The sequence below is a fragment of the Astatotilapia calliptera genome, chromosome 9 (assembly GCF_964374335.1).
Source record: "Astatotilapia calliptera chromosome 9, fAstCal68.1, whole genome shotgun sequence".
Taxonomy (NCBI): Eukaryota; Metazoa; Chordata; class Actinopteri; order Cichliformes; family Cichlidae; genus Astatotilapia; species Astatotilapia calliptera.
Genome location: NC_137430.1, coordinates 9,959,643 through 9,983,417, shown reverse-complemented (window position 1 = coordinate 9,983,417; position 23,775 = coordinate 9,959,643). Strand labels below are relative to the sequence as shown.

Below are 23,775 nucleotides of genomic sequence, written 5' to 3'. Positions count from 1 at the left end.
AAATTGTAAGACGTCATCAGTTGATGCAGTTTAAGGACACTTGTTGTTCTGTGCAGTCTCACCTGGAGCTCACGCTTCTAGTTCATGCCATCATGACCAAAGATTCTTCAATTAATAGTTTAAAGATGTCCATGAATGCACTGCTAACTGCTCTTCACCCTGATAAAAATCAACATGCATTTAGAATAAGAAACACTTTTACAAAACCAAAAGCTTCACTGTACTTAGTGATTTATACGTCTACAAAACAGGTTCAGTTTGTAACTGAGAGAGCGGCTCAGTGGTGCTGAATTATATTTCCAATAGAAACACAATTTCATATGTTGTAGTAACAACACACTGCCACAAGATGGCAGCCTAGGCCTACTTTACCATGCTGTTCCAGTAAAAAAGAAAAAGTGACAGAGCCTTGAAAGAGTGACAGAGACACTTTTTATGAACTCATCTGTAATGTGTCACCTTTTCTGTAGGATGAAGAAGTGCTTCCCTTCTTTTAAAGTAAATACAGGCTTACAAAGATCCTCTAAACATGTTTCTGAAATAATCCTAAACACAATCATTAAATCAAAAATGCAAGAAACTATTTATTTAATCACTCTTCTTAACTTAATTCCTTAACTTAGTAAAAAAAAAAAAAAAAATAGACAAGAACTTTTCTGCTGTCTCACCTCTGTCAGTTTTCATGCTGTTGCAAGAACAGGTGGAGGTGCAGGTGGAACTTTGACTTCAGTGTGGTTTGTATGTGCAGGCAGGAGTGTGACATCTCAGAACAGCAGAGGGTTGTCGAGCACGGTGACTCCTGCTGCGACGCCCCCGTCTGACTGTCCTGAGCTCTTGGTCCTCAGCAGACGGCCCACACACTCATTCATCACCATGTCTTTACCCTGCCTGTAAGAAAACCAAGAAAAGGCTAACATTAGAAACAGCCACCAACCAATCCCTTTTACTCCACCACCCAAAAACCAGTGAGAAACACTAGCTAGTATTAACTTGGAATCAAAGTGCACTAATCCCCAGGCTCCCAGCATAACATACAGTCCAACACAAACTCCACAAACTGTCTTGCTTCAGCTGACTTTCCTTCACCTTCTCTCCAGACAATCTGTTGTGCTCTTTTCAGCACAAAGCCACACTCCTGCTCACTGATCCTCACCTCTTTTTAACCTAGTCTCAGCAACTTTGTCCCATAGCTTGCACATCCTTTCCACCTCCATCTTTCTTCCCAGCCAACTGATACATACCTTTTCTCCTTCCTTAAAAGCCAGCCTAAGAAATACGAGTTCATAAACGCCACAGAGAAATAAATCAGAGGAATAAAATGCAAATGATATTGCTTACACTGAACAGCAACACCCAGGTGAGGATTATCTAATGCCAAATTTTCCAAACAATGAACAAACCGTGCCCTTTGTCTCACCATGTCTAGAGTGTAGAGGTCAGCCAATGTCGCTCGGATCTGCTGCACAGCTTGAGGCTGGTCTGGGAAGAATCTGTCCAGGACTCCAGGTCTGGGGAGCACTTGCTGAACCTTCTTGGTACCAGCCAGGTGAGCGCTGATATCTGGACACTTCACAGCTCGAGAGCGCTCCATGAGGAGACGAGCATCCCAGCTCTGCAATGGAAAACAGACAATGAATTCTCTGCTTTTTATCATTAGATGTATTTCTGTATTAAAAAATTCCGTTTAGTGGGCCACTTTGTGCTGGAAGAATTTTTCCAGCATAAAATAGCCTCTATCATTTCACTAACTAACTTATTTCACTGCTGCTAATGACGTTTCACAAACTGTCACAGGTTTTTTAGCTTCGTTCGTATAAACTTTCTTGTGGTTGAGATTCCCGAGAAAACAGCCAGCACACTGAGCAGCAGAGGGTGACAACAGTTGGTTTCAACAAAAAAACGGCATCAAAAAAGTCACGGTCATCAGAGCAACATCAGAGAAACAATAAAGTCTAACCATGGAAGGCACAAACACAAAGAACATCAACAATGAGCACCTTTCTTTTTGCTGAAAGTGATATAGCTTTCTGTTACCATCAACTGAAACCGCCAACATTTCAGGTGTGCATGCTGGGCAGCTGAAGCTGACATCACAGCACAGCTGCTCTTCCTCATCCAGAAAGCTGTGCTGCAGTGCATCGCTTTTGGCACGCCCAGTCTGTATGTACAGAAACATAACAGAGGAGTAAATATTTGCATCTGCTTATTGAAAAACAATATCAAAGAAATACTTCACTCAGCCTTCCCCCACACTTGCAGTTGCTTGCAAAAGTATTCGCCCCCCTCAGATCTGTGGCAAGATCTGAAACTGCTGTTCACAAACGCTGTCCATCTAATCTGACTGAGCTGGAGCTGTTTTGCAAAGAAGAATGGGCAAAGATTTCAGTCTCTAGATGTGCAAAGCTGGTAGAGACAGACCCTAAAAGACTGGCAGCTGTAACTGCAGCAAAAGGTGGTTCTACAAAGTATTGAGTCAGGGGGCTGAATAATTACGCACACCCCACTTTGCAGTTATTTATTTGTAAAAAATGTTTGGAATCATGTATGATTTTCCTTCCACTTCTCACGTGTGTTGGTCCACTTCTTCTTTGTGTTGGTCTTTCACGTGGAAGTCCAATAAAATTGATTCATGTTTGTGGCTGTAATGTGACAAAATGTGGAAAAGTTCAAGGGGGCCGAATACTTTTGCAAGCCGCTGTAGTACCACGCTCCAACAGTTTTGCAAAAGCTTCCCTGGAGAATCATGGAGAAAATACTTTTAGTTCCAGGAAGGAGCTCAAGAGGTCTAAAGTGTAAAGAGTAGACATGTTGACAGATGCTGGCCAATATCCACTCCTAACCAGGTCCTTTAAATCAGGGCTGCACTGCTGCTGCCATGTTTGACATCTGTGTATCGCCTGGTGCACATCATAACGTCCTTGGACCAAAAAGAAGAAGAAACAACATGAATAATACACCACTGCCTTCACAGATGACTTCTGTTAAAGCAATACCATGTTCTGATTGTACAGCAAGGGCAGAAAACATGCTCCATCACACTATGTTCAAATCCATCACAGAAACCTAAATAGCAGGTTGCTGTTTACTATTAATGTCGATTAAAATCACGATTTTTCCTGCTGATACTGTGAAGTTTACGCAACCCACAGGAGCAGTTTCAAAGCTTTACTGTTGGCAGAATGCGAGCTACCAAGAAAGAGAAAACCACTTAAATAGATTCTTTCTAACTGGCTGTAGACACATATGAAAACCAAAATTGAGTGAATCTCATGAGGAAATATCTTGTGCAATTTTGACCGTCCACTCTAATAATACATGTGGTTGGAGGAATGGCTTTAAAAACATCAATAACACTTTCTCTGCTGTGGAGTGGCTGATGTTCGTGATGTAGAACATCACAATCCCCACAGAACCATTCCTCTGGAAGACACTCTCTGCACATAGACAGGACTTTGAACAAATTCAGCAAAATTTGAATAACTGAAAGTAGTATGCACTCAGATCCAGCCACTCTTGACAAAGGTAGCAGCTTCTATTTTGATATTATAGCTCCGGGTGGCTCAGTGTGCTTCACTATGAGCTGACGGTTAAAAGGACATTTGTCAAACTCATGTGGTTTTATAATTATTAAACTTCTCACACGCTCAAAGACATAAATGTCAGCCAACAAGGCATCGCTCATCAAGCTTAGCTCCATAGAAATGTATGTTATTGACACTTAATAACAGCAGGGTGAAGACAGTGGCAACACAGAGGATGGCCAACAGCTTCTGTGTCAGTGAGACATTTCAGCTGGTGTGGCCGTGCTTCTTTCCAGCACTCAGCAGCTTTCTGCTGCCAAAAGGACCGTGACACTGCCCTACTTCTTTGAGCCTCCGGAGAACGACATCAATCCAAAACAGCAGACAGCCTTTTCAAATACTTTTCTCTAAAGAATGCAAATATCAAGTATTCTTACTCCCCTTTCTTTCTGATAATGTCACTTTTACAAATCCTGTCCCATCAGCTCTCATGGCTGGTTTGGCTTTGAGGGTCGGGGAGGACAAAAAGCTATTAAGGACCTTTTGATCTGCAGTCCAGTTCTCCTCTAAAGTATTAAGGATGAAGCAACAGTGCTCCTCTTTGCTATTCTGAAATGTGTGTTAAACACAGTGTAGAAGGTAAGTAGAAGCTTACACAGCACCATCAGCCATCATGCTAAATTTGCATCTTCAAAAGTCAATGCAGCCAGACTCACACCTGATTATAAATGTTCAGGAGACACTGTTGAATGTTTAGTGTTAACTTAAATCACTCATCATTTACAGTATTACAGAGTTCAGGGTTATGGGTTAGCACTATCATGTTACCCGTAACTGTATTAACTATGGTAGTAACTTAACTAGCAGTGTTGGTCAAGTTACTTGAATAAAAGTAATCAGTAACTAATTACTGATTACTTCCCCTAAAAAGTAATCCCCTTACTTTACTGATTACTTATTTTCAAAAGTAATTAATTACTTAGTTACTTTTTAAAAACATGATTTATGACCTGAATAGGTAATAACGCAATAGATCTTTCAGCCCAATTCTACTTTTTCTGCATCATCCATCATACAAAATGTAATCAAATGGAAAAGTCTGTTTTTAAAACTTGTTTTATTAGTTTGAATCTTTTTACTTTATGCATCAAGCAAAAATTAAATTATATGCAACATCCTGACTAGAAGAAATTTGTGGAAGAATCCGCGAGTCTCTCTGTGAATTTCCAATCCCGTAGTAGCTCTGAAGTTAAGGGTTTTTTCGCTGTAAAAAGAAGTTTCTAAAAGTTTTTGTCACTTTTTACGGAATCAAACTCAAAGTAAGCTCAGTACTTCCACGCTTTAAACGCTGCACGGTCATACTCTCTCTGCACTCCTCCATAGATTATCCATTCTTGATCTGCACACAGCTGTTATTGTCATGAGGCACTCTGGCCAAAAATTTTTCAGTAACGCAGTAACGCAGCGTGCTTACGGGAAAGTAACAGTAATCTAATTACCTTTTTTGCAATAGTAATCCCCTTACATTACTCGTTAATTGAAAAAAGTAATTGGATTACAGTAACGCTTTACCCCGCGTTACTGCCCATCTCTGGCTGTGAAACACTAATGAAAAATGATTAACTCAAGTTTTTGCTGCTAAAGTTGGTTCCATCAGCTGCTGAATCACAGGATGTACTTGGTTATAGTCATTTGTGCATTTTGGGTTGCTTTAAATAAATAATGATGTGTTGTAATCATCCAGATCTAGAAGCTTAAACTGCTTTTTCACGTGTCTGTAAATGAATTTCTTTCTTATCATTGGTGTCGGCTTCTGATTTGTCTGTTGTCAAGGTCTCACCTCAGTGTGATTCCTCACGTTTTGTCATGATTAAAGGATGAATGTGAACACAGCTTCAGTGTAAATGTGAATGAAAAAAAAAAAAAGCTGGAAAAAGGAGGAGCCCGGAGCTTCGTCTTTCGCTCGGCCTACCCCGCTATAGCAGACGGACCGTCAGAGACTCGAACTTGGCCGTTAAACTCCGGGGTCTGAATGCTGGCCTCTTAACGCTGCGCACCACACAGCCGGCCAGAAGAAAGTAGAAAAAAAGGACATTTATCTTCTGTTCTTCAACAATTTTTTTCGTTTTTTTAAATCTATTTAGCTTGTTGTGCAGTATTGTTGCTGTAAACAGTGTTGCTGTAAACAGTGTGTCACGTTACTTGAAAAAAGTAATCGGATTACAGTAACGCCTGGGCAGTTAACATCTCTGTTAACTAGTCATGATAGAAGCCAATATTTCTGTCCTAACATGGTCGGAATATGTTTGACTACAAGCTAACATTTACAGCATGACTTTAAGCTAGCACCATAAAGACGGTAAAAGACACTGTAATATGTAGAAATGCATGTGAAAAGTGTTATATTAGGAGTGGTTGTGCTACTCCACACAGCCACTTTAACATTACTGACACTGTGTTTCTTACCTGTAAACAGCGGGTCTTGTGTGATAAAAGCTTGTGCAGAAAGTAGCAGGTGTAGACTGGTCCATAGCACTGTATGAAGTGATAAGATGTGAAAGGACATATATAGGGTACCTTAAAGGGCGCCTTAAAAGTGTTTCCCTGAGCTTTTACTTGCAGCTTGATATCTAAATAAATGTAAATAAATGTAAATAAATGTGAATGAAAAAAAGAGAAACGAAAAAAAGGAGGAGCCCGGAGCTTCGTCTTTCACTCGGCCTACCCCGCTATAGCAGACCGACCGTCAGAGACTCGAACTTGGCCGTTAAACTCTGGGGTCTGAATGCTGGCCTCTTAAGGCTGCGCACCACACAGCCGGCCAGTTGGAAATAGAAAAAAAGGACATTTATCTTCTGTTGTTCAACAATTTTTTTTTTCGTTTTTTTAAATCTATTTAGCTTGTTGTGCAGCATTGTTCCACACAAATGACACATGGAAACCTAGCTATTTTTTTATTGGCTTTCACAAAATGGGACTGCCAATGTTGGAGGTGTTACTGCAAAGTCTTCCTGCTAGCCGGAAACCTGCTGGCGGCACCACTATGTTCTCAGCACACTCTTCAGCATCAGCTTTGTTGCCTGTTTTCGGCACACCTACCTAGTCCCACTCATCCACTTTATCTGCTCATGGCAGATTTACCCACACTGAGCACTCCTTGGATTAAGGTAAATTGAAGCAGGTCATTATAAAAAAGACACACAGCTTATCATCGTATCCTTGTGCAACAGCTAAAAGCACTCTGTTCATTTGTTTGCTAGATTAGCCGCTAGCATACACACTGTGTTAGAGGCTTGTTGCTACCTAGTTAGCGATGCTACACACCTGTTACTGTGTATTTTTCAATGATTCAGCACTCCTTGGATTTTTAGACAGTAATGAGATCATGTGCACACTCCACAGAGGTCCAGAGTCCAAATGTGACCTCTAGCACCAAACGCTTGCTGTAGTTGTTGGTGTCAGAGGTGACACACAAGGTATCAGGTTTTCTGTGTGATTACTTTTTCATATAGGACCAAGTATGTTTGGATAGCGTTTTGCCCTTGAAAACTGCCGTTGAATATTAGACATTGTTGTCTAATGTTATAAATGTATTGATGTGAAAGGTGTAAGTGTGACAAATATGGAATAAGATAGGAAATCAGAAAGGAGGCAAATACTTGTTCACAGGGCTATAGTCTGTAAATGGTCTTCTTTTGGCTATAGTAGATCTTTTACTTGTTCATTTTTTAATTGTTTGTTAAAATAGTTTTTTTCCATCATATTGAGTATAGAGGAATGCAACTGTGAGCTTTAGCAATTATCCCGCTTCAACAGGACCGTGATCCCGATGTGTGAGACAGCAGGGTGCTGCCACTGGTGTTGTAATGTGTGATTTAGTTCCTCCTAACATTTCAGTTTTCTTCCAGTATCTATCCTCTGTGATTACTGGCTCTTTAGACAGATTTAATAGAAGTGTGTGAGCCATTGGCTCAGTATAAAGGGTCAGTAGTGTTTTCATGTCACCTATCCATCCTCCATTTAGTCACCCAAAGCATGTAGTAAATACTGCTCACTTTTATTCACCTTCTCTTAAATCCAGAAAAATTCCCACTTGTTAACGTTGAGTGTGTGTGTGTGTGTGTGTGTGTGTGTGCGTGCGTGCGTGCGTGTGTGTGCGTGCGTGTGTGTGCGTGCGTGTGTGTGCGTGCGTGTGTGTGCGTGTGTGTGCGTGCGTGCGTGTGTGTGTGCGTGCGTGCGTGTGCGTGCGTGTGTGTGTGTGTGTGTGTGTGCCAGTTGCAGCCTCCAAGTTGAACACCATCACCAAATCCAACCTGGGTCAGTGTGTCAGCAAGTACGACCTGCTGGTCTGGTTTGAGATCAGCGAGCTGGAGCCCACTGGAGAGTGAGTATCCATCTGGAGTGTTATATTCACGCACAAGCTTTAAAGGAACCATAAAAATGATCTCCAGGAAGAATATTATAAGTTGGGATGTTGTGTCACCTCCTCCCTCCATGCACAGGTACATCCCAGCCATCGTGGATCACAGTGGAGGCCTGCCCTGTCATGGTACCTACCTGCTGCACCAGGTACAGGATTGGTGCACATGTTGTTTCCTTATTACTCACACAGTGGTAACTGCTTCCTTTGTACACAGTTGAATATCTTCTTTTAAAGCGTAATGTTGCTCTAGCTGTGCTCACTGTGATCCTGAGCTCCTGTTATGTTTGCTGCAGGGGATCCAGCGGAGGATCACAGTGACCCTCATCCACGAGAAAGGCAGCGAGCTCCATTGGAAAGATGTTCGTGAGCTGGTTGTAGGTGAGCAGCCTGCCTTTAGGGTCTAGTCGTGCTATACCTCTGTGTAGAAAACAAAACCCCAAAGCACCGAAACAATGTTTTATAGTGTTTGTGTGCTTTTGATAGAGGAAGACAGGACAGAACATCATTAAAGGGATTTGACTTTGTGAGATCACCCTGAAAACGCACCACTCGGTTCACTCTGAGATATTTTCAGTCTGGAAAGATGAATCTGTCGGGCTTCAGGCTGCTTCTCACTTTAAGCAGTTCATGCTGTAGCTGATGGACCAAAAATGACATTTGATATTTTAGACATTCAGCTGCTGACTCTGAAGCCAACAGGCTCTTGAGTGTGGATGATTGTGTTGGTACTGGATGCTGTGATCAAACAGCTGTTCTGATCTGTCTTCATTCATGCCTGTTGTTATTAAGCCTCCTAAGCTCCAAACCAGTAAAAGCAATCTTTGGAGGCAACACCCTTTTTAGTACTTTGCTGTATTTGTTTGTGATTGTGTGACACTGAACCACAGTGCTATGTATATCCTCTGTAACACTCAGACGTTTCCAGATCAGTGTTTCCCCCTCAGCTGTTTCTCACTATAGAGTCTTTCCTCTGTAACAATGAGGCACCAGCAGAGCATATCTGGCTCCCAGTCTGTGGCTGATAGTGCCCCCTGCTGTTAATAACAGGAACAGTGTAACCTTGTATGGAGCTCATAGTGATGGTCTGAAGATTGCTGCTGCAAGGCAGTAATTTGTATCCATGTGTGCTGTCTATTCTGAGCATATGCAGTTATGTGAGCTCTCAGGTTTTATGTATCAGGACATAATTAAAAACAATCAGGTCCTTAGTAGGTCTTAATATGAGGTAAATATAAAACATGAAGTGTTTGTGAGGTTCATCTGCAGCACCTTTGTCTCTGTGAAATGTTTGCTAATTTAACATTTTCCCTCCTAAACAGGAAGGAGTTTGTGGAGGCCTATGTGAATCATGCCTTCAACACATCAGTGGAGAATCTGTTCCAGGAGTTCAAGCGAGGCTTCTTCCTGGTGTGTGAGCAGGATTTGGTGAGGCTGTTTCGACCAGAGGAGCTGCAGGGAGTGCTGGTCGGCCAGGACGTGCATGACTGGGAAAAGTTCAAACAGGTACAGTCAGCCAAACAGACACAGGCTGTAGTTTCACAGCTGTCCTGTAGCACAATAACTGTGTACTGCATACTGTCAAAAGCATTCAGTCGGCTGCTTTAACACAAATATGAACTTGAGTCACATCTCAGTCTTAATCCAGACTTTTGTATGATAGTATAATATAATAGTCAGCCCACCCTTCGCAGCTATAACTGCTTCCACTCTTCTGGGAAAGCTTTCCACAAGGTTTAGGTGTGTTTATGGGAATTTTTTGACTATTCTTCCAGAGGTGCATTTGTGGTGTCAGACACTGACGTTGGAGGAGAAGGCCTGGCTCACAGTTGCTGCTCTAATTCATCCCAAAGATGTTCTATCAGGTTGAGGTCAGGACTCTGTGCAGGCTAGTCCAGTTCTTCTACACCAAACTCACTCATCCATGTCTTTATGGACCTTGTATTGTGCACTAGTGCCCAGCCATGTGCACACATGCCCACACTTTACACTTGGCACAGTGCAGTCAGACAAGTACTTCTGGCAACCACCAAACCCTGACACATCCATCGGATTGCCAGTCAGAGAAGTGTGATTCGTCACTCCAGTAAACACATCTCCACTGCTTTAGAGTCCAGTGTTGAGATGCTTAAATCACTCCATCTGACGCTTTGCATTGTGTTTGTCAGTGTAAGGCTGGGATGCAGCTGCTCAGCCATGGAAACCAATGAAGTTTGGACATCTGTAACAACAGCAGACTGCAGATATTGGTGACTTAAGTGCACTATGAGCCTTAGCATCAGCTGACTAGCTGTCATTTCCAATTACTTCCACTTTGTTATAATATCACTAACAGCTGACTATGGAATATTTAATAGCGAGGAAATTTCATGACTGGACTTGTTGCACTGGTGCATCCTATCACATTACCATGCTGGAATTCATTCAGTTCCTGAGAGCGACTCGTCCTTTCACACATGTTTGTAGAAGTAGTCTGCATGCCTAGGTGCTTGATTTAATACACCTGTGTCCATGGAAGTGATTGGAACACATTAATTGAATGATTTGGATGTGTTAGGGAATACTTTTGGCAACATAGTGTATGCCTGACCTTACAAACTCTATGATTATAACAGTCATTTTCACTGTTTTCAGAACACAAGTTATGGTTGGAGATATCATGACCGCCACCCCACCATACAGATGTTTTGGGAGGTATTTGATGAACTAACTGAAGAGCAGAGGAAAGATTTCCTTCGTAAGTACTTGCTGAAGCCTCCATTATGATATGTTACTGAAATCACACTGTATCATATAAAACATTAGATTTTTCTGCGCTTTACCAAGATACATTAGAGAGCAGCATTGTTCTGATTAATATACTGTAAAGCTGCTTCTAGCTGGTGGACTGAGCCGCCTCACCTTTCACCTGGCTCACGTCACACACCTGGAGAGACTCGACCTCCACCTGTGTTGCCTCACGCGAGATGATCTAGAGGCTCTGAGTCAGTTGCTACCAATCTCACACGCCGGACACTAATCGCATGCTCGCTGCAGCAGTCATGTGACTCGTTGTTTTTCAGTCCAGGTGCTGCCCTCTCTCACTGCACTGACCGAGCTTGATGTGTCATCCAATAAGGAAGTGGGAGGTGTGGTCCACCTGCTGGTCTCTGCCCTCCCTGCGACACAAATGAGGAGGCTGCCATTCAACAGCTGCTACATGAGCAACGAGTCCTTCACTGCTCTGGGTAACACACACACACACACTTGTTTATTTATAGAAGTTTTCCTTCAAGTCATTCTCCCTGAATACCTCTTCCACCCTCTAGCCTGAAATGGTGAAAACTTTGTGTTTATGCATCAGCCCTGGCGGTGTCCTATCTGCGCACGGTGGATATTTCCTGGTGTAAAGTGGTTGGCGGTCACTTGGCGCTCCTGCTGGATGCTCTGCAGCCATCAGTCGTCAGCGAGCTCCGTCTTTGCAGCTGCGAGCTCACCACTGATGACATGCAACATCTGGGTAACTAACACACAATGACATTATACTTTTTCTTTTTTGGTCTGTAGTGGATCATTAGGCTGCATAAATGTATATTAAGACAAGTAAAGCCTGAAGGAAATTGATATTTCTTTCATTTATTTCATGCTGCCAGCATCTGTAGCTGTCGTATAAAACAAAACAATGAAACTATTCGGTGTTATTTTTGTCTCCATCAGAAACATTGTGAACAAAACAGTAAAGTGAACAGGCATAAAGTGATCAGTTATCAATGGGTCCTCTTCCTCTGTGCAGCTGCCGTGTGCAGACGGGGCTGTCTCTCCTCACTCCGTGCACTGGATCTGTCCTACAACAGCTTGGTGGGAGACAACGGTTGGTGCAGTCTGTTTGCAGCAGGAGGTCTGGGCTCTCTGGAAGACGTGGATGTCAGTTTGCGACCTTCAACCTCTGCTCCGTGCTCAGCCTGGCTGCCCGCTCTGCTCCGAGCTCTGCCTCAAATGCCGGCGCTGGCTCGACTGGCCATGCAGAGGTGGACAGCTGACTGTCAGGAGAGAGAGCAGCTGAGGTACTGTCTGAAAAAGAGGAGCGTCCTGCTGGAAAGGGATCCAGATTTACAAGACACATCATCAGCATGTAAAGGGAACAGTCAGGAGAGCCTAGAAGAGAGTCAGCCTGAGGAGATTGGAGCGGACCGCACTGGAATTTACTGTCAAAGAGCGACCCACTTTGTTGCTTTATTATTATTTTTTTAAGTCTCTGTTACCACAAGAAGGTCAGTGTTGAGGTCAGCTGCATCACGTCTGATGTAAACTGTGTCACACGTGATGGTTTCAGGGAATACTGGGAACTTACAGAGTTAAACACAGCTGGTGTGGGTTATCATATTTGTCGTCTCTCACCTTGGCTGCAGGGTCTGGGTCTTTCCAATGCAGCAGTCCTAACACTTGAGACACACATGCCGAGAAGTGGGGATACCTGGAAATGGACAAAGGCTTTCAGCAGAGTTTTAAAGCAGCTATTCAGGAAAAGAGCTGTGAATTATCTGCATACCTTGTTAGGTAATCAGCTATTTTGGGGTTCTTTAACAAATCAACCAAAAGGTCGACTGAGTATTTTCTCGTCAGAGTACCTTCACCGTTCACGATGATGTTGAGCACAAGCTGGAGCGTTTGATGGATGTTCTTTGCATCAAAGAGCTACGAGGAAATCCCAGAGATTAGAGACAGGATATTATGTGAATCAGCATGAATGTTGTTTGTTGTTCAACAGATAAAAACAAGAAGAGAAAATAGAAACAAAGTAAAAAAGGAACAATTGTTTCTGCCGTTAAGAAAAAAAAATTGAGTCATGGCAGAGACCTGCAGAAGTCTTGAGTCTCATTTGATGACATTTTGTCAGATTGCCTTGTAATTTAAAAAAAACAAAACTGTTTTTTGAGCAAAAGTTCTCCAGGTTTTTTTGGAGTTCTTTCAAAGTTTTCTTATTTTTGGACGTTAGCTGCTTTTTCACTCTTTTTCAGTCCAGTCTGTGCATCTGAACATTTACAGAAAGATTTCTTTGTTTCGTCTTTAGACACTTTGTTAAACGCAGATCCCAGCAGAGTTCGCCTACCTTCTCTCCAACCTTCTCAGGTTTTGTGGATATTATACATGGTTATGCTGAGAATATGTCGGCTACTTTCCACTGGAAATGCCTTTTGGTTAAACTGTCAGCGAGGAATTTGCACTGTTACATTTTTATATAACTTTAATGCAAAAAAAACAGCTGCTTGTTTAAGTGAAAATACACTGATGGGGTTTTTTTCTATTCATGAACAGGAGTGTGATCAGTTTAATAAAAGAAAAAATAACCATAACCAAGATATGAGGGGAAATCTTGGACAAATACAAGCAGACTGGAGCAGCCAGCGTTCAAAACACCGACGTTCAAGGTAACAGAAGGTTCCCGAGCCACATCCACCCAGCTGGTTTCTGTGTTTCTTGTGTATTTGTGTACACTGTGACTTCATGGCTGTCTTGGGCTCCAGCTCTTGTTTTGGTGTCTCATTAATTTGATTTAATGTCCTGCTTAGTGATAACATCACTCTTGGCCTCCCTGCACTGGCTTCCAATTGAATTTAGGATTCATTTTCAAGTTCTTTTATTGGTTTTTAAATCTTTAAATGGTCTGGCACCTGCTGAAGCCCTATGTCCCCACTCGTTCGCTCCGGTCAGCTGAGCAGCTGTTGCTCTCAGTCCCCAAATCACGGCTGAAACTGAGAGGAGACCGAGCGTTCTCTATCGTGGCTCCTAAGCTTTGGAATAATCTTCCTCTTCACATTAGGCAATCGACATCAGTGCTGGTTTTTAAATCCAGATTGAAAAAGCATTTTTATTCACTGGCTTTTGACTCAGTGGTTGACTGACTTGTATTTTATTGTTTTTCGCTATGTTTATTATTGTATCGTATTTATTATTCTTATGGTATCTATTATGTTTCTATTGTTCAGCAGTTTGGTCAGCCTTGTGTGTTTTTAAAGTGCTATATAAATAAACAATGATGATGATGATGAACATAGTAACGTGTGTTGGGTTGCTCTGTCTTCAGACTCACTGTCAGACTGATTAGACAGTGAGTCTGAAGGTGAGAGTCCTCACTGCCCACGCCTGTCTTTGGGTCTGACCAACACCGTTTCCTGTGTGTCATTCCCCCCTCGCCTTCCCCCCATCCGTCCTGTCTGCACTGACCTCTCCAATAAAGACAAAAGGCCTCATTTTCTGAAACTCTTCCTATCCCATCACCTTGCGAAGAATCACTTCACCATGTTGATTAATAAGGACGGTGGGAATGGTTTGAAGTCTCGTCACAGAAAATGTGCCAAAGGCAAAGAATCTGAGCTTGAAATAAAATGAAATGAAAGATCAGCCCCACACAGGGGTTAAATTCAGATGGAAACTCTTATCACACAAAGAGAACAAGCGAATAAATATATCTGAGTGTGGCCCCTCGACTGTCACAGTGTAGCTGACATTTGATCTTATCATGTGTTAAAGCTATTTTAATTACTGAAGAGAACCAGTGTCAAACTCAGCCCAAGTATGGTTGTACGTTAATCCTTAAAGCAACAACGTTTTTAAAGTTGCAGCGTCATTTTTACACCACACCTAAAATCCCACTAATCGTCCGGGCTCTTCACCCTATGACCACACGCTGGGGTATCTAACACCACATGACCCAAATGGAAACTATGTCAGCTGAAAGAAACCCATCGAAATGTGCAACACTTAAAACTTTGCCTGATTGGAGCATGGCTTCAAATACAGCCCTGAAAACAGACAGGCGGTCGTTGGCATTTCGCCCTCGTTCCTGAGAGACTACATCGATGTATCAGTCAACAAATGAACTACTGTGGCGTCACAGCTGGGGCCTTCTCTGTGTCGTTTATAACACAGAGAAGGACCCAGCTGTGACGCTGAAGTGGTATCTTTAAATTAGCTGTAGGTGTGAATGCTTGTCTGTCTCTCTGTTAGCTTTGCAACAGACTGGTGATATTCAGAGTGCACCATATGTCTGGTATTATTTCCCTTCCAAATTAGTGCTTCCTCTTAGTTGCTGGTCTAAATTTGTTTCCTTTCATGTTCAGGCCGTGTTAGTGTTGTCTCTGTGTGTAGCAGGTTTTGTCTCCATGTTTGTTTCACTGTCTGCCTGTCTGTCTCTGTATTCTGTACTTCTGATAGACGTCTAATTTTGCCAGTCCCTCATTTTGTGCGCCTTGTACCTTGTCACTCTCTGTGACCGCGTCTCACTTTGCCAGTTCCCATGTATTTAGTCAGTTAATGGTGGTCTGAGTAACCCTCACCACTTTGTTCTCCAGTGTCTTTGTTCCTGTTCATCCTACATATTTTCCCCCATTTGTTATTTATTTCTGCTGTTTGCTATTTATATTTTATTCCTGCACAGTTTGCTTGAAGCACTCATATTTTGTCTATTCTATTCATGTGGATCTTATCTTTCTATTTCCTTGCTTCCTTTTCTGTTTACTTTGCTTCTTGCCCGTGTTTCGTCCTTTTGCGGTGTCTGTGTTTTTTTAATCCTATGGTCTCTTTTAAGTTTGTTTGTCTCTTTACTTCTTCAAACTGAATTCAAAGTGGAGCAAATGCTATATAACATTCTCATAGTCTCATTCACACTAACGTTGGTTCTGTATCTTGTAACCAAAGGAAGCTTCAGCATGCAGACTGGAGCCAGCGATCAAAACACGTGCTTCCTATTTTATTTTGTTGGTTATGTTGAGTTTTGCTGTAACTGTCTCATTACTCCTGATTTGTCCCTGCCATCTCCTCTTCCCTAATGACCGTCCTGTGTGTTTATTGTTTAATCTTCTCCTTTCGTCACCCAGCTTCACTGGTCATGTTTCCTAGTGTTATCCCCCAGTATAGGTTTCTGAGTTTCTCAGTTCCCTGTCAGATATTTCATATCATTCTCTCCGTCCAAAATAAACAGGCTGCCTTTAGTTTATCCTTGCCAGCCTGTGAGTCTGCATTTGGGTCTTCTTTTTTCATAACAAATGATCATACTCCCCGCAGATTGTGATAGTGACACCTCCAGGCCATGCTGCAACTCTCTGGAGCTTTCCGCTCTTCAGGAACTCTCTCTGCAGGAGGGGGAGATACAGGAGAGGTGGAGGAAGATCTCAGCCTGGGCGTCTATTGTCTTATGTAGTCTGGAAGATGAGTGGATGGTGGGGTGGGTGCAGTTTTCTCTGTGGTGGGGTTGGGTGGACTGTCCCGGGCTCTGTGGGGCCGGGAGGCGCTGCTGCACTGGGCCCCGGTCTGGATGGGCCTGGGCCCCCTTTCCCTGGCGGGGCGCGGAGTATGGGGGTGTCACCAGGGTGCAGAGGAGGCTACCCCCCCTCTGTCCCCTTCTGGCTGCCTCTGCCTCAATTTTATCCCACAACTTAGACATTCACATTACTCACACTCTCATTACACATACATATAGGATCTTGGGGGTGGGCACAATACATGGATACATGGATACATGGATACACGATACATGTACACCCCACCCCTGGTGTCGTTGCCCACCTCTCAATTTTAAATACACGTAGACATTGAGGGCTATCAGGAGGGACTATGCGCTTACCTGCTGCTCTCTGGCAGGTAGCTCCATGCCCTCCTGGGTTTTAAATGCACCTTAGAACACACATGCATCAACACTACAATGAGCGGGTGGAGGGAGGTTTGGAGTCTTCTCTCACCCCCATTCTCTGCGGCCTGCTGGAGCGGGGGGGCTAGGAGGAGGAGTTGGCCGTCCGACTGCGGTCTGGAGTGTGGGGCCTCCCTGCTGCTGCGGAGTTGGGGTGGTCTGCCTCTCCCCACCGCAGGGAAAAGGGTAACACCACCTGGGTCTGGGTGCAGTTCCCCCTCCAGGGGCAAGGGTACCTAGACCCGGTTTGTAGAGTACGCTTGGGGAGTGTGATCGTGTGTACAGCGTCTCTTTATGTCTGTCTCCACGTTGGTTGAGTGTGGAGTAAGTACATATGAGAGCATGAGGGTGGGAATGGATGTTTGTGTCTGTGTGTGCCTGTATGTCTGTGTCTATATGTCAGGTTGGGTATCAGGCGCCACCTCTCTGGGGACATCTCAGGCCCTCCAAGGTTTGGAGGCCTATCTCCCCCTACCACCACTTCCCCTGCCAGTGGCGGACTCCCTCAGACATCGGTGCGTTGGTGGTTCTTTGTGTCCGGGGATGCGCGTCCAGGTACACACCGGTTCACTCCTTGGCGGCCGCTTATCGGGGCCTGGAGCCTGGGGCTCGCTCGGGCCACTTCGGAGGTGGGGGTGCCCCCGGCCTCTCGGCCTGGGGCTCGGTCACTCAGGCACGGCTGGCTGCCGGCGGAGCTCACGGGCGTGTCACTGCAACTCCCCCTGGCTTCTGCTCCGCGGCTGCTGAGTGAGCCCTCATCTGGGACTCTCCTCAGCTCTTTCTGGGACAGTGGCGCGGCTGCCCCTCTGTTGGTCTTCCTTGGTCTGTTGTGTTCTGGGGGCCTCTGGATGTCTGGAGTTTTGATCTCCTCCATACCTGCTTCATGCCCTGGAGGACGGGGCTGTGGCCCCCCCACACCCTCTAGCAGATCATTACATGAAGGAACCTTTTTAAAAAACAAGCGCGTCCATGCTCACAGGTGCTCACACACACAAACTTCACCCTTTTTGGCTCCTACCTCAAAGCACACTGTGTTCTGTTGATCTTATGTGCTGCACAATAATGTTTAATATTTAGTATTTACTGTCATATTCCCATATATCATTGTGATGTTGTTTATTCTATTACTCTTGTTCTCTTCTGCTTGTTTTCTTTTTTCTTTCTCAACAGGTGATCCAGGTGATTAATAGATGCATTTTTTTTCTTTTTTTTTTCTATGGCTTTGTGTCCAGATATCAGCGCTCACCTGGCTGGTACCAAGAAGGTTCAGCAAGTGCTCCCCAGACCTGGAGTCCTGGACAGATTCTTCCCAGACCAGCCTCAAGCTGTGCAGCAGATCCGAGCGACATTGGCTGACCTCTACACTCTAGACATGGTGAGAAAAAGGGCACGGTTTGTTCATTGTTTGGAAAATTTGGCATTAGATAATCCTCACCTGGGTGTTGCTGTTCAGTGTAAGCAATATCATTTGCATTTTATTCCTCTGATTTATTTCTCTGTGGCGTTTATGAACTCGTATTTCTTAGGCTGGCTTTTAAGGAAGGAGAAAAGGTATGTATCAGTTGGCTGGGAAGAAAGATGGAGGTGGAAAGGATGTGCAAGCTATGGGACAAAGTTGCTGAGACTAGGTTAAAAAGAGGTGAGGATCAGTGAGCAGGAGTGTGGCTTTGTGCTGAAAAGAGCACAACAGATTGTTTGGAGAGAAGGTGAAGGAAAGTCAGCTGAAGCAAGACAGTTTGTGGAGTTTGTGTTGGACTGTATGTTATGCTGGGAGCCTGGGGATTAGTGCACTTTGATTCCAAGTTAATACTAACTAGTGTTTCTCACTGGTTTTTGGGTGGTGGAGTAAAAGGGATTGGTTGGTGGCTGTTTCTAATGTTAGCCTTTTCTTGGTTTTCTTACAGGCAGGGTAAAGACATGGTGATGAATGAGTGTGTGGGCCGTCTGCTGAGGACCAAGAGCTCAGGACAGTCAGACGGGGGCGTCGCAGCAGGAGTCACCGTGCTCGACAACCCTCTGCTGTCCTGAGATGTCAGACTCCTGCCTGCACATACAAACCACACTGAAGTCAAAGTTCCACCTGCACCTCCACCTGTTCTTGCAACAGCATGAAAACTGACAGAGGTGAGACAGAAGAAAAGTTCTTGTCTATTTTTTTTTTTTTTTACTAAGTTAAGGAATTAAGTTAAGAAGAGTGATTAAATAAATAGTTTCTTGCATTTTTGATTTAATGATTGTGTTTAGGATTATTTCAGAAACATGTTTAGAGGATCTTTGTAAGCCTGTATTTACTTTAAAAGAAGGGAAGCACTTCTTCATCCTACAGAAAAGGTGACACATTACAGATGAGTTCATAAAAAGTGTCTCTGTCACTCTTTCAAGGCTCTGTCACTTTTTCTTTTGTACTGGAACAGCATGGTAGAGTAGGCCTAGGCTGACATCTTGTGGCAGTGTGTTGTTACTACAACATATGAAATTGTGTTTCTATTGGAAATATAATTCAGCGCCACTGAGCCGCTCTCTCAGTTACAAACTGAACCTGTTTTGTAGACGTATAAATCACTAAGTACAGTGAAGCTTTTGGTTTTGTAAAAGTGTTTCTTATTCTAAATGCATGTTGATTTTTATCAGGGTGAAGAGCAGTTAGCAGTGCATTCATGGACATCTTTAAACTATTAATTGAAGAATCTTTGGTGATGATGGCATGAACTAGAAGCGTGAGCTCCAGGTGAGACTGCACAGAACAACAAGTGTCCTTAAACTGCATCAACTGATGACGTCTTACAATTTTATTCCACTGTGTGTTTTTATCATTGAATGTTTCTGTCTTTGTGTACATGTAACGCAGACACTAAAGCTGAGCCAGAACTTCATGCTGAAGAGAAGGATTCTTTTAAAATGCATGGGGGAGCAAGCGAGTCAGATACCAAGGGCACAAAGATGAAGCAGGTCTGATCGGAAACCGTTTATTTCCAGGCCAGGGAGCACAAATAAAAACACCCTTAAAAGGTTCCCTCCTGCTCAACCGCGTCACTCCCTACGGAGAGAAGATCTACATGACCTTATCTGCGTATCTGGAGGTCAGCCGCTGCTCCGCCGTGTTGTACCTGTTTGTACGTGTTTTTAAGTCTCTTGATGTCATCGTGTCTAACACACACCCTTTATCTCCTCTCTGCAGCTGGACCATTGCATCCAGCCTGCCATTATCACCAAAGACATCTGCACGGTCTTTTACTCCCGAGACGCCAAGATTTCCCCACCCCGTTCTCTCAAGAACCTCTTTGGGACTGGATACTCCAAAACTCCTGACTGGTAAATCTGGGCTGCTGCACTGTGGCCATCTCTGTTTCACAATCAAAGATATCTGCCCTGTTACAAAGTTTCCTTGTTCAAAACTTCTGCTTCATTATAGCAACCGAGTGACTGGGATCTACGAGCTGAGCTTGTGTAAGATGTCTGACACTGGAAGCCCAGGTGAGCGGCCATGAAACATGTTTAAAGAACGGCAGCTGTTTTATCATAATTCTGTGGAGAGCTTCATCCTAATGAGGGCTCATGTCCTGAGCAGGGATGCAGAGGAGGAGGAGGAAGGTCCTGGACACATCAGTGGCTTATGTGCGTGGAGAGGAGAACCTGGCCGGCTGGAGGCCCAGAGGAGATAGCCTCATCCTAGAGCACCAGTGGGAGCTGGAGAAGATGGAGCAGCTGCAGGAGGTGGGGCCTTAAAAGATTCATAAAGAAATAAATCTGTTTAATATCGTAGAGGGAAAAATGACTTTTCAACTCAAAGACCAAAGTGCTATTCTAAAAAGTTTTTTCTTAGAGTACAGACGTTACATGACTAACCTCCCCTCTTCTCCCCACCTCACATTCGCCCCCATCTTTCGTCCAGGTGGAAAAGACCCGTCACCTTCTGGGAGAGGCGGCTCCCGTGGGAACAGCTCCCACCACCAAGTCCCTGAGTGAGTCTCTGTCCCCCAGCGTGAGCTCCGGCACTCTGTCCACATCCACCTCCGTCTCCTCGCAGATCTCCAGCACCACCTTTGAAAGCGTGAGAAGGAGCTGGCCACCAAGGTGAGAAAAACGTGGGCTTAGTGGGCGTTCTTGTTGCTGCCTTCTTCCTTCTCTGCTCGGAGCTGATCGGTCTTGTTCCTGTTGTGTTGTAGTGCCTGCGCCTTCTGACACACACCTTCAATACTGAATACAAGCAGCTGGTGAACAGCATCAGTGACTGCAAGGTGAGAAATAATACAAAGAAATAAAAAATAGCCTTTCTGTGTCACATCAGGGAGTTCCTATATTGACGTCTACCTCATCCTGCTGTTGTTTCACTTCAGCTTTCTCTCATCTCACCGATCGGACGTGATCCATCCGTGACGAGCTTCAGCAGTGCCACCCTCACCCCTTCCTCTACCTGCCCCTCTCTGTCGGACTCGCGCTGTGGCTCCATGGGCCAGAAGTAAACATATTTTTAGGAACATTGACCTCGATCTGCAAACGGTTATTGACAGGTTATCTATTTGATTCTAACTTGGTGTGATTTGTGTTAAAGGACCCCTGAGAACAGCTCACGTGCCTCCAGTCCCTCCTGCTCAGACTGTGAAAACTTCCCGATGGTTCCCACTCTGGAGACCTCCTAACTTGCGCGGGCTGCAAGAGAACGAGTTCCTGAACTTGGTGCCTGATATTGAAGAAATGCGACCAGGGTGAGTAATGCCATATTAACCCAAATACTGTCACTATGACATGTGTCTCACAGACCAAATGTAAGTCGACACTCATGTTCTCTAGTTCAAGCAGAAATGATGTGGATCGATTCAAATTCCTGAGCCTGGATGATTTCAGCTGGAAACAAACCAACTCTGCTTCTTCCTCAGATAATTCAATTCAATTCAATTTTATTTATATAGCGCCAAATCACAACAAAAGTCACCTCAAGGCGCTTCATAGATACAGAGAAAAACCCAACAATCATATGACCCCCTATGAGCAAGCACTTTGGCGACAGTGGGAAGGAAAAACTCCCTTTTAACAGGAAGAAACCTCCAGCAGAACCAGGCTCAGGGAGGGGCGGGGCCATCTTCTGTGACCGGTTGGGGTGAGAGAAGGAAGACAGGATAAAAGACATGCTGTGGAAGAGAGACAGAGGTTAATAACAGATATGATTCAATGCAGAGACGTCTATTAACTCATACTGAGTGAGAAAGGAGACTGGAAAGGAAAAACTCAATGCATCATGGGAATCCCCGGCAGGCTACATCTATTGCAGCATAACTAAGGGAGGATTCAGGGTCACCTGGTCCAGCCCTAAATATATACTTTACCAAAGAGGAAAGTTTTAAGCCTAATCTTGAAATCTTGTCTTCTGAATCCAAACTGGAAGCTGGTTCCACAGAAGAGGGGCCTGAAAACTGAATGTGTTCACTGACCGGTGTTGCCAGCTTTGGTGGCTCGTCTCCCGCTCGAAGAGGACCAAAAAGAGAACAATACAGTGTTCAGCTGCCTGGCTGTGCTCTACACACACAGCCCTGCTCTGGTACAGTAAAAACCACATTTACATTTGTTTACATTTCCAATGTAGAGGATGAGTTTAGATCACTGTGGTTCAAGCTTGTCGTCAGTTATAGAAACTGGATGTTGCACAGGAAAGTGTGTTTCCTTACATTTATTTTGTGTTGACAGAAGTCTTTGATTCATATTGATTATTAAAGCGGGCTTTAACCTGTGGAGAAACACGTGTGTTCTTGCTCCTTCAAACGGTTTTCTTCAGAGATTTCTCACTGTTTGTACACATGCTGAGTGGCTAGTTTTGAAAACACTTACTTTACCTTTACTACTCTGCTCAGAAATGCAACCTGTGACCTTACACAGCCCAAAAACTTATCCTAAAACATAAATTAACAAGGACAGAAGCTTTTTACAAATGCTTCAACAGTGTAATTCTAACAAGGTATGCAATACATCTAATGTCAGTTCAGAGGTATGAAGTGATGACACTTTGACATCACTGAATAAAAGCAGTCTTGTCATAATAAGCTTTGCTGTGGACAGTTGGCGCGTTCATGTTAAACTTTTTCTTACAAATAAAAAAGGTAATCAGATGTTAAGTTTGTTCAGTTTTAGTTGTTCTCATCGTGTTGCTCCTCAGATCTCCCGTTGTCCCTGAGCCTGACTAAAGCCCGGCAGCTTGTTTTCAGGGCATGGCAATGCAGATATGAGCTAAATGTGACACAGCAAAGAAAAATCAGAATCAAGAAACCCTGAGCTGACTTTCATGGCTGCAGACGTGACATTAAGAGCCTCACAGATCAAAAAAGTATGGGATTTAAACTGCTTCTAGACCTGCACACGTCTGTTTCCAGGGCAGGATATCCATTCCAGTGCAGCAGAAGGAGCGGTCAGTGTGGACCTCGGTGCTGTACAGGACCTCCTGGAGCTGCTTGTCTCCTGGCATCTGGGCTTTCACTCGTATCTGAAGGACAAAATAGGAAAATCAAGTTGCTCTCACTGTCACCTGATTTCCACAGACTGCCATCTGACCACATCCCTGCAGTTGGATCCCACCGCCGTACCTCTAGGATGGATCTTCTTGTTGTCAACCCAAACCACCCTCTCCTTCAGCTCTGAGCTGAATATATACACATGATTGCTTCTTAAAAAACAAACAAAAACAAAAAAACGTCCCCACACGGAGTGAGACTCAGTCTTGGATGCCCAGATCAGCCAGTGTGGTGTCCAAGAAAGGGAAGGGTTGGTTTGCCAAGTTGGGCTGTACCTCGATGGGCAGTGTCACCAACATGGGGATATCCTGCTCCAGTCTGACGCGCAACATCTTGTTGTGGGACCCCGGGAGCTTCCTGTCTGCCGATCCGCCTCTCCGTTGGCCTGCTCCACAGTCGCCGCCTCCTCCAGAGAGCGTTTTGTGTCGTCTGCTGCCAGCTTGACTTGCTGATCTTTATCTCAGGAGGCAGTGGGTTTTTACCCTCTCCCCCTTTGGTCCTGTGCGTTATCGTTTAAAACTCGCTATCTGCATCTTTTGGCTCCAGCACGTCTTTATTGTTAGAGTTGTTGCTTGCTGTGTTCTTCTGCAGGGTGCTGATGATTCATTGTTCTGCTTCTTCTGATGGTAAACGCCTCTGGAAAGCCTGAATATGTGAGCGCGTCTGATT

General features: G+C 44.1%; 1 protein-coding gene, 2 long non-coding RNA genes and 1 pseudogene across 9 annotated transcripts; 2 read left to right on the top strand and 2 right to left on the bottom strand.

Annotated features, from left to right (window-relative positions):
• Positions 1 to 168: 168 nt before the first annotated feature.
• On the bottom strand, positions 169 to 6,521 carry LOC145431042 (uncharacterized). Of its 2 annotated transcripts, XR_013911414.1 has the most exons (4): positions 5,988 to 6,521; positions 2,757 to 2,917; positions 2,035 to 2,158; positions 169 to 1,612 (listed from the first exon to the last, which is right to left on the bottom strand). It is a non-coding gene; the product is annotated as an uncharacterized LOC145431042 (long non-coding RNA). The 2 variants fall into 2 exon arrangements; XR_013911413.1 differs by having other exon boundaries at positions 169 to 2,158.
• Positions 6,522 to 7,744: 1,223 nt separating this feature from the next.
• LOC145431112 (kinesin-like protein KIF1B) lies at positions 7,745 to 22,707 on the top strand (annotated as a pseudogene). Its single transcript, XR_013911464.1, has 13 exons — positions 7,745 to 7,905; positions 8,024 to 8,090; positions 8,238 to 8,322; positions 8,970 to 9,051; positions 9,264 to 9,447; positions 12,330 to 12,384; positions 17,839 to 17,981; positions 19,510 to 19,686; positions 19,785 to 19,918; positions 20,019 to 20,080; positions 20,175 to 20,320; positions 20,499 to 20,680; positions 20,773 to 22,707. The product of XR_013911464.1 is annotated as a kinesin-like protein KIF1B (transcript).
• LOC145431040 (leucine-rich repeat-containing protein 31-like) lies at positions 9,286 to 13,967 on the top strand. 5 transcript variants are annotated; one of them, XR_013911411.1, is made up of 7 exons: positions 9,286 to 9,447; positions 9,717 to 9,812; positions 10,576 to 10,678; positions 11,004 to 11,168; positions 11,285 to 11,440; positions 11,714 to 12,477; positions 13,237 to 13,967. XR_013911411.1 is itself a non-coding variant. In XM_080306346.1 (7 exons), the coding sequence occupies exons 2-6, from the start codon at positions 9,795 to 9,797 to the stop codon at positions 12,169 to 12,171; spliced, it is 900 nt and encodes a 299-aa protein (XP_080162472.1). In that variant the 5' UTR covers positions 9,286 to 9,447; positions 9,717 to 9,794; the 3' UTR covers positions 12,172 to 12,191; positions 12,330 to 13,967. The 5 variants fall into 5 exon arrangements, 4 of the variants coding, with proteins under 4 accessions (XP_080162472.1, XP_080162471.1, XP_080162473.1 ...); XM_080306346.1 differs by having other exon boundaries at positions 11,714 to 12,191; positions 12,330 to 13,967; XM_080306345.1 differs by having other exon boundaries at positions 11,714 to 13,967.
• LOC145431041 (uncharacterized) lies at positions 11,536 to 12,396 on the bottom strand. Its single transcript, XR_013911412.1, has 2 exons — positions 12,319 to 12,396; positions 11,536 to 11,960 (listed from the first exon to the last, which is right to left on the bottom strand). It is a non-coding gene; the product is annotated as an uncharacterized LOC145431041 (long non-coding RNA).
• Positions 22,708 to 23,775: the final 1,068 nt, after the last annotated feature.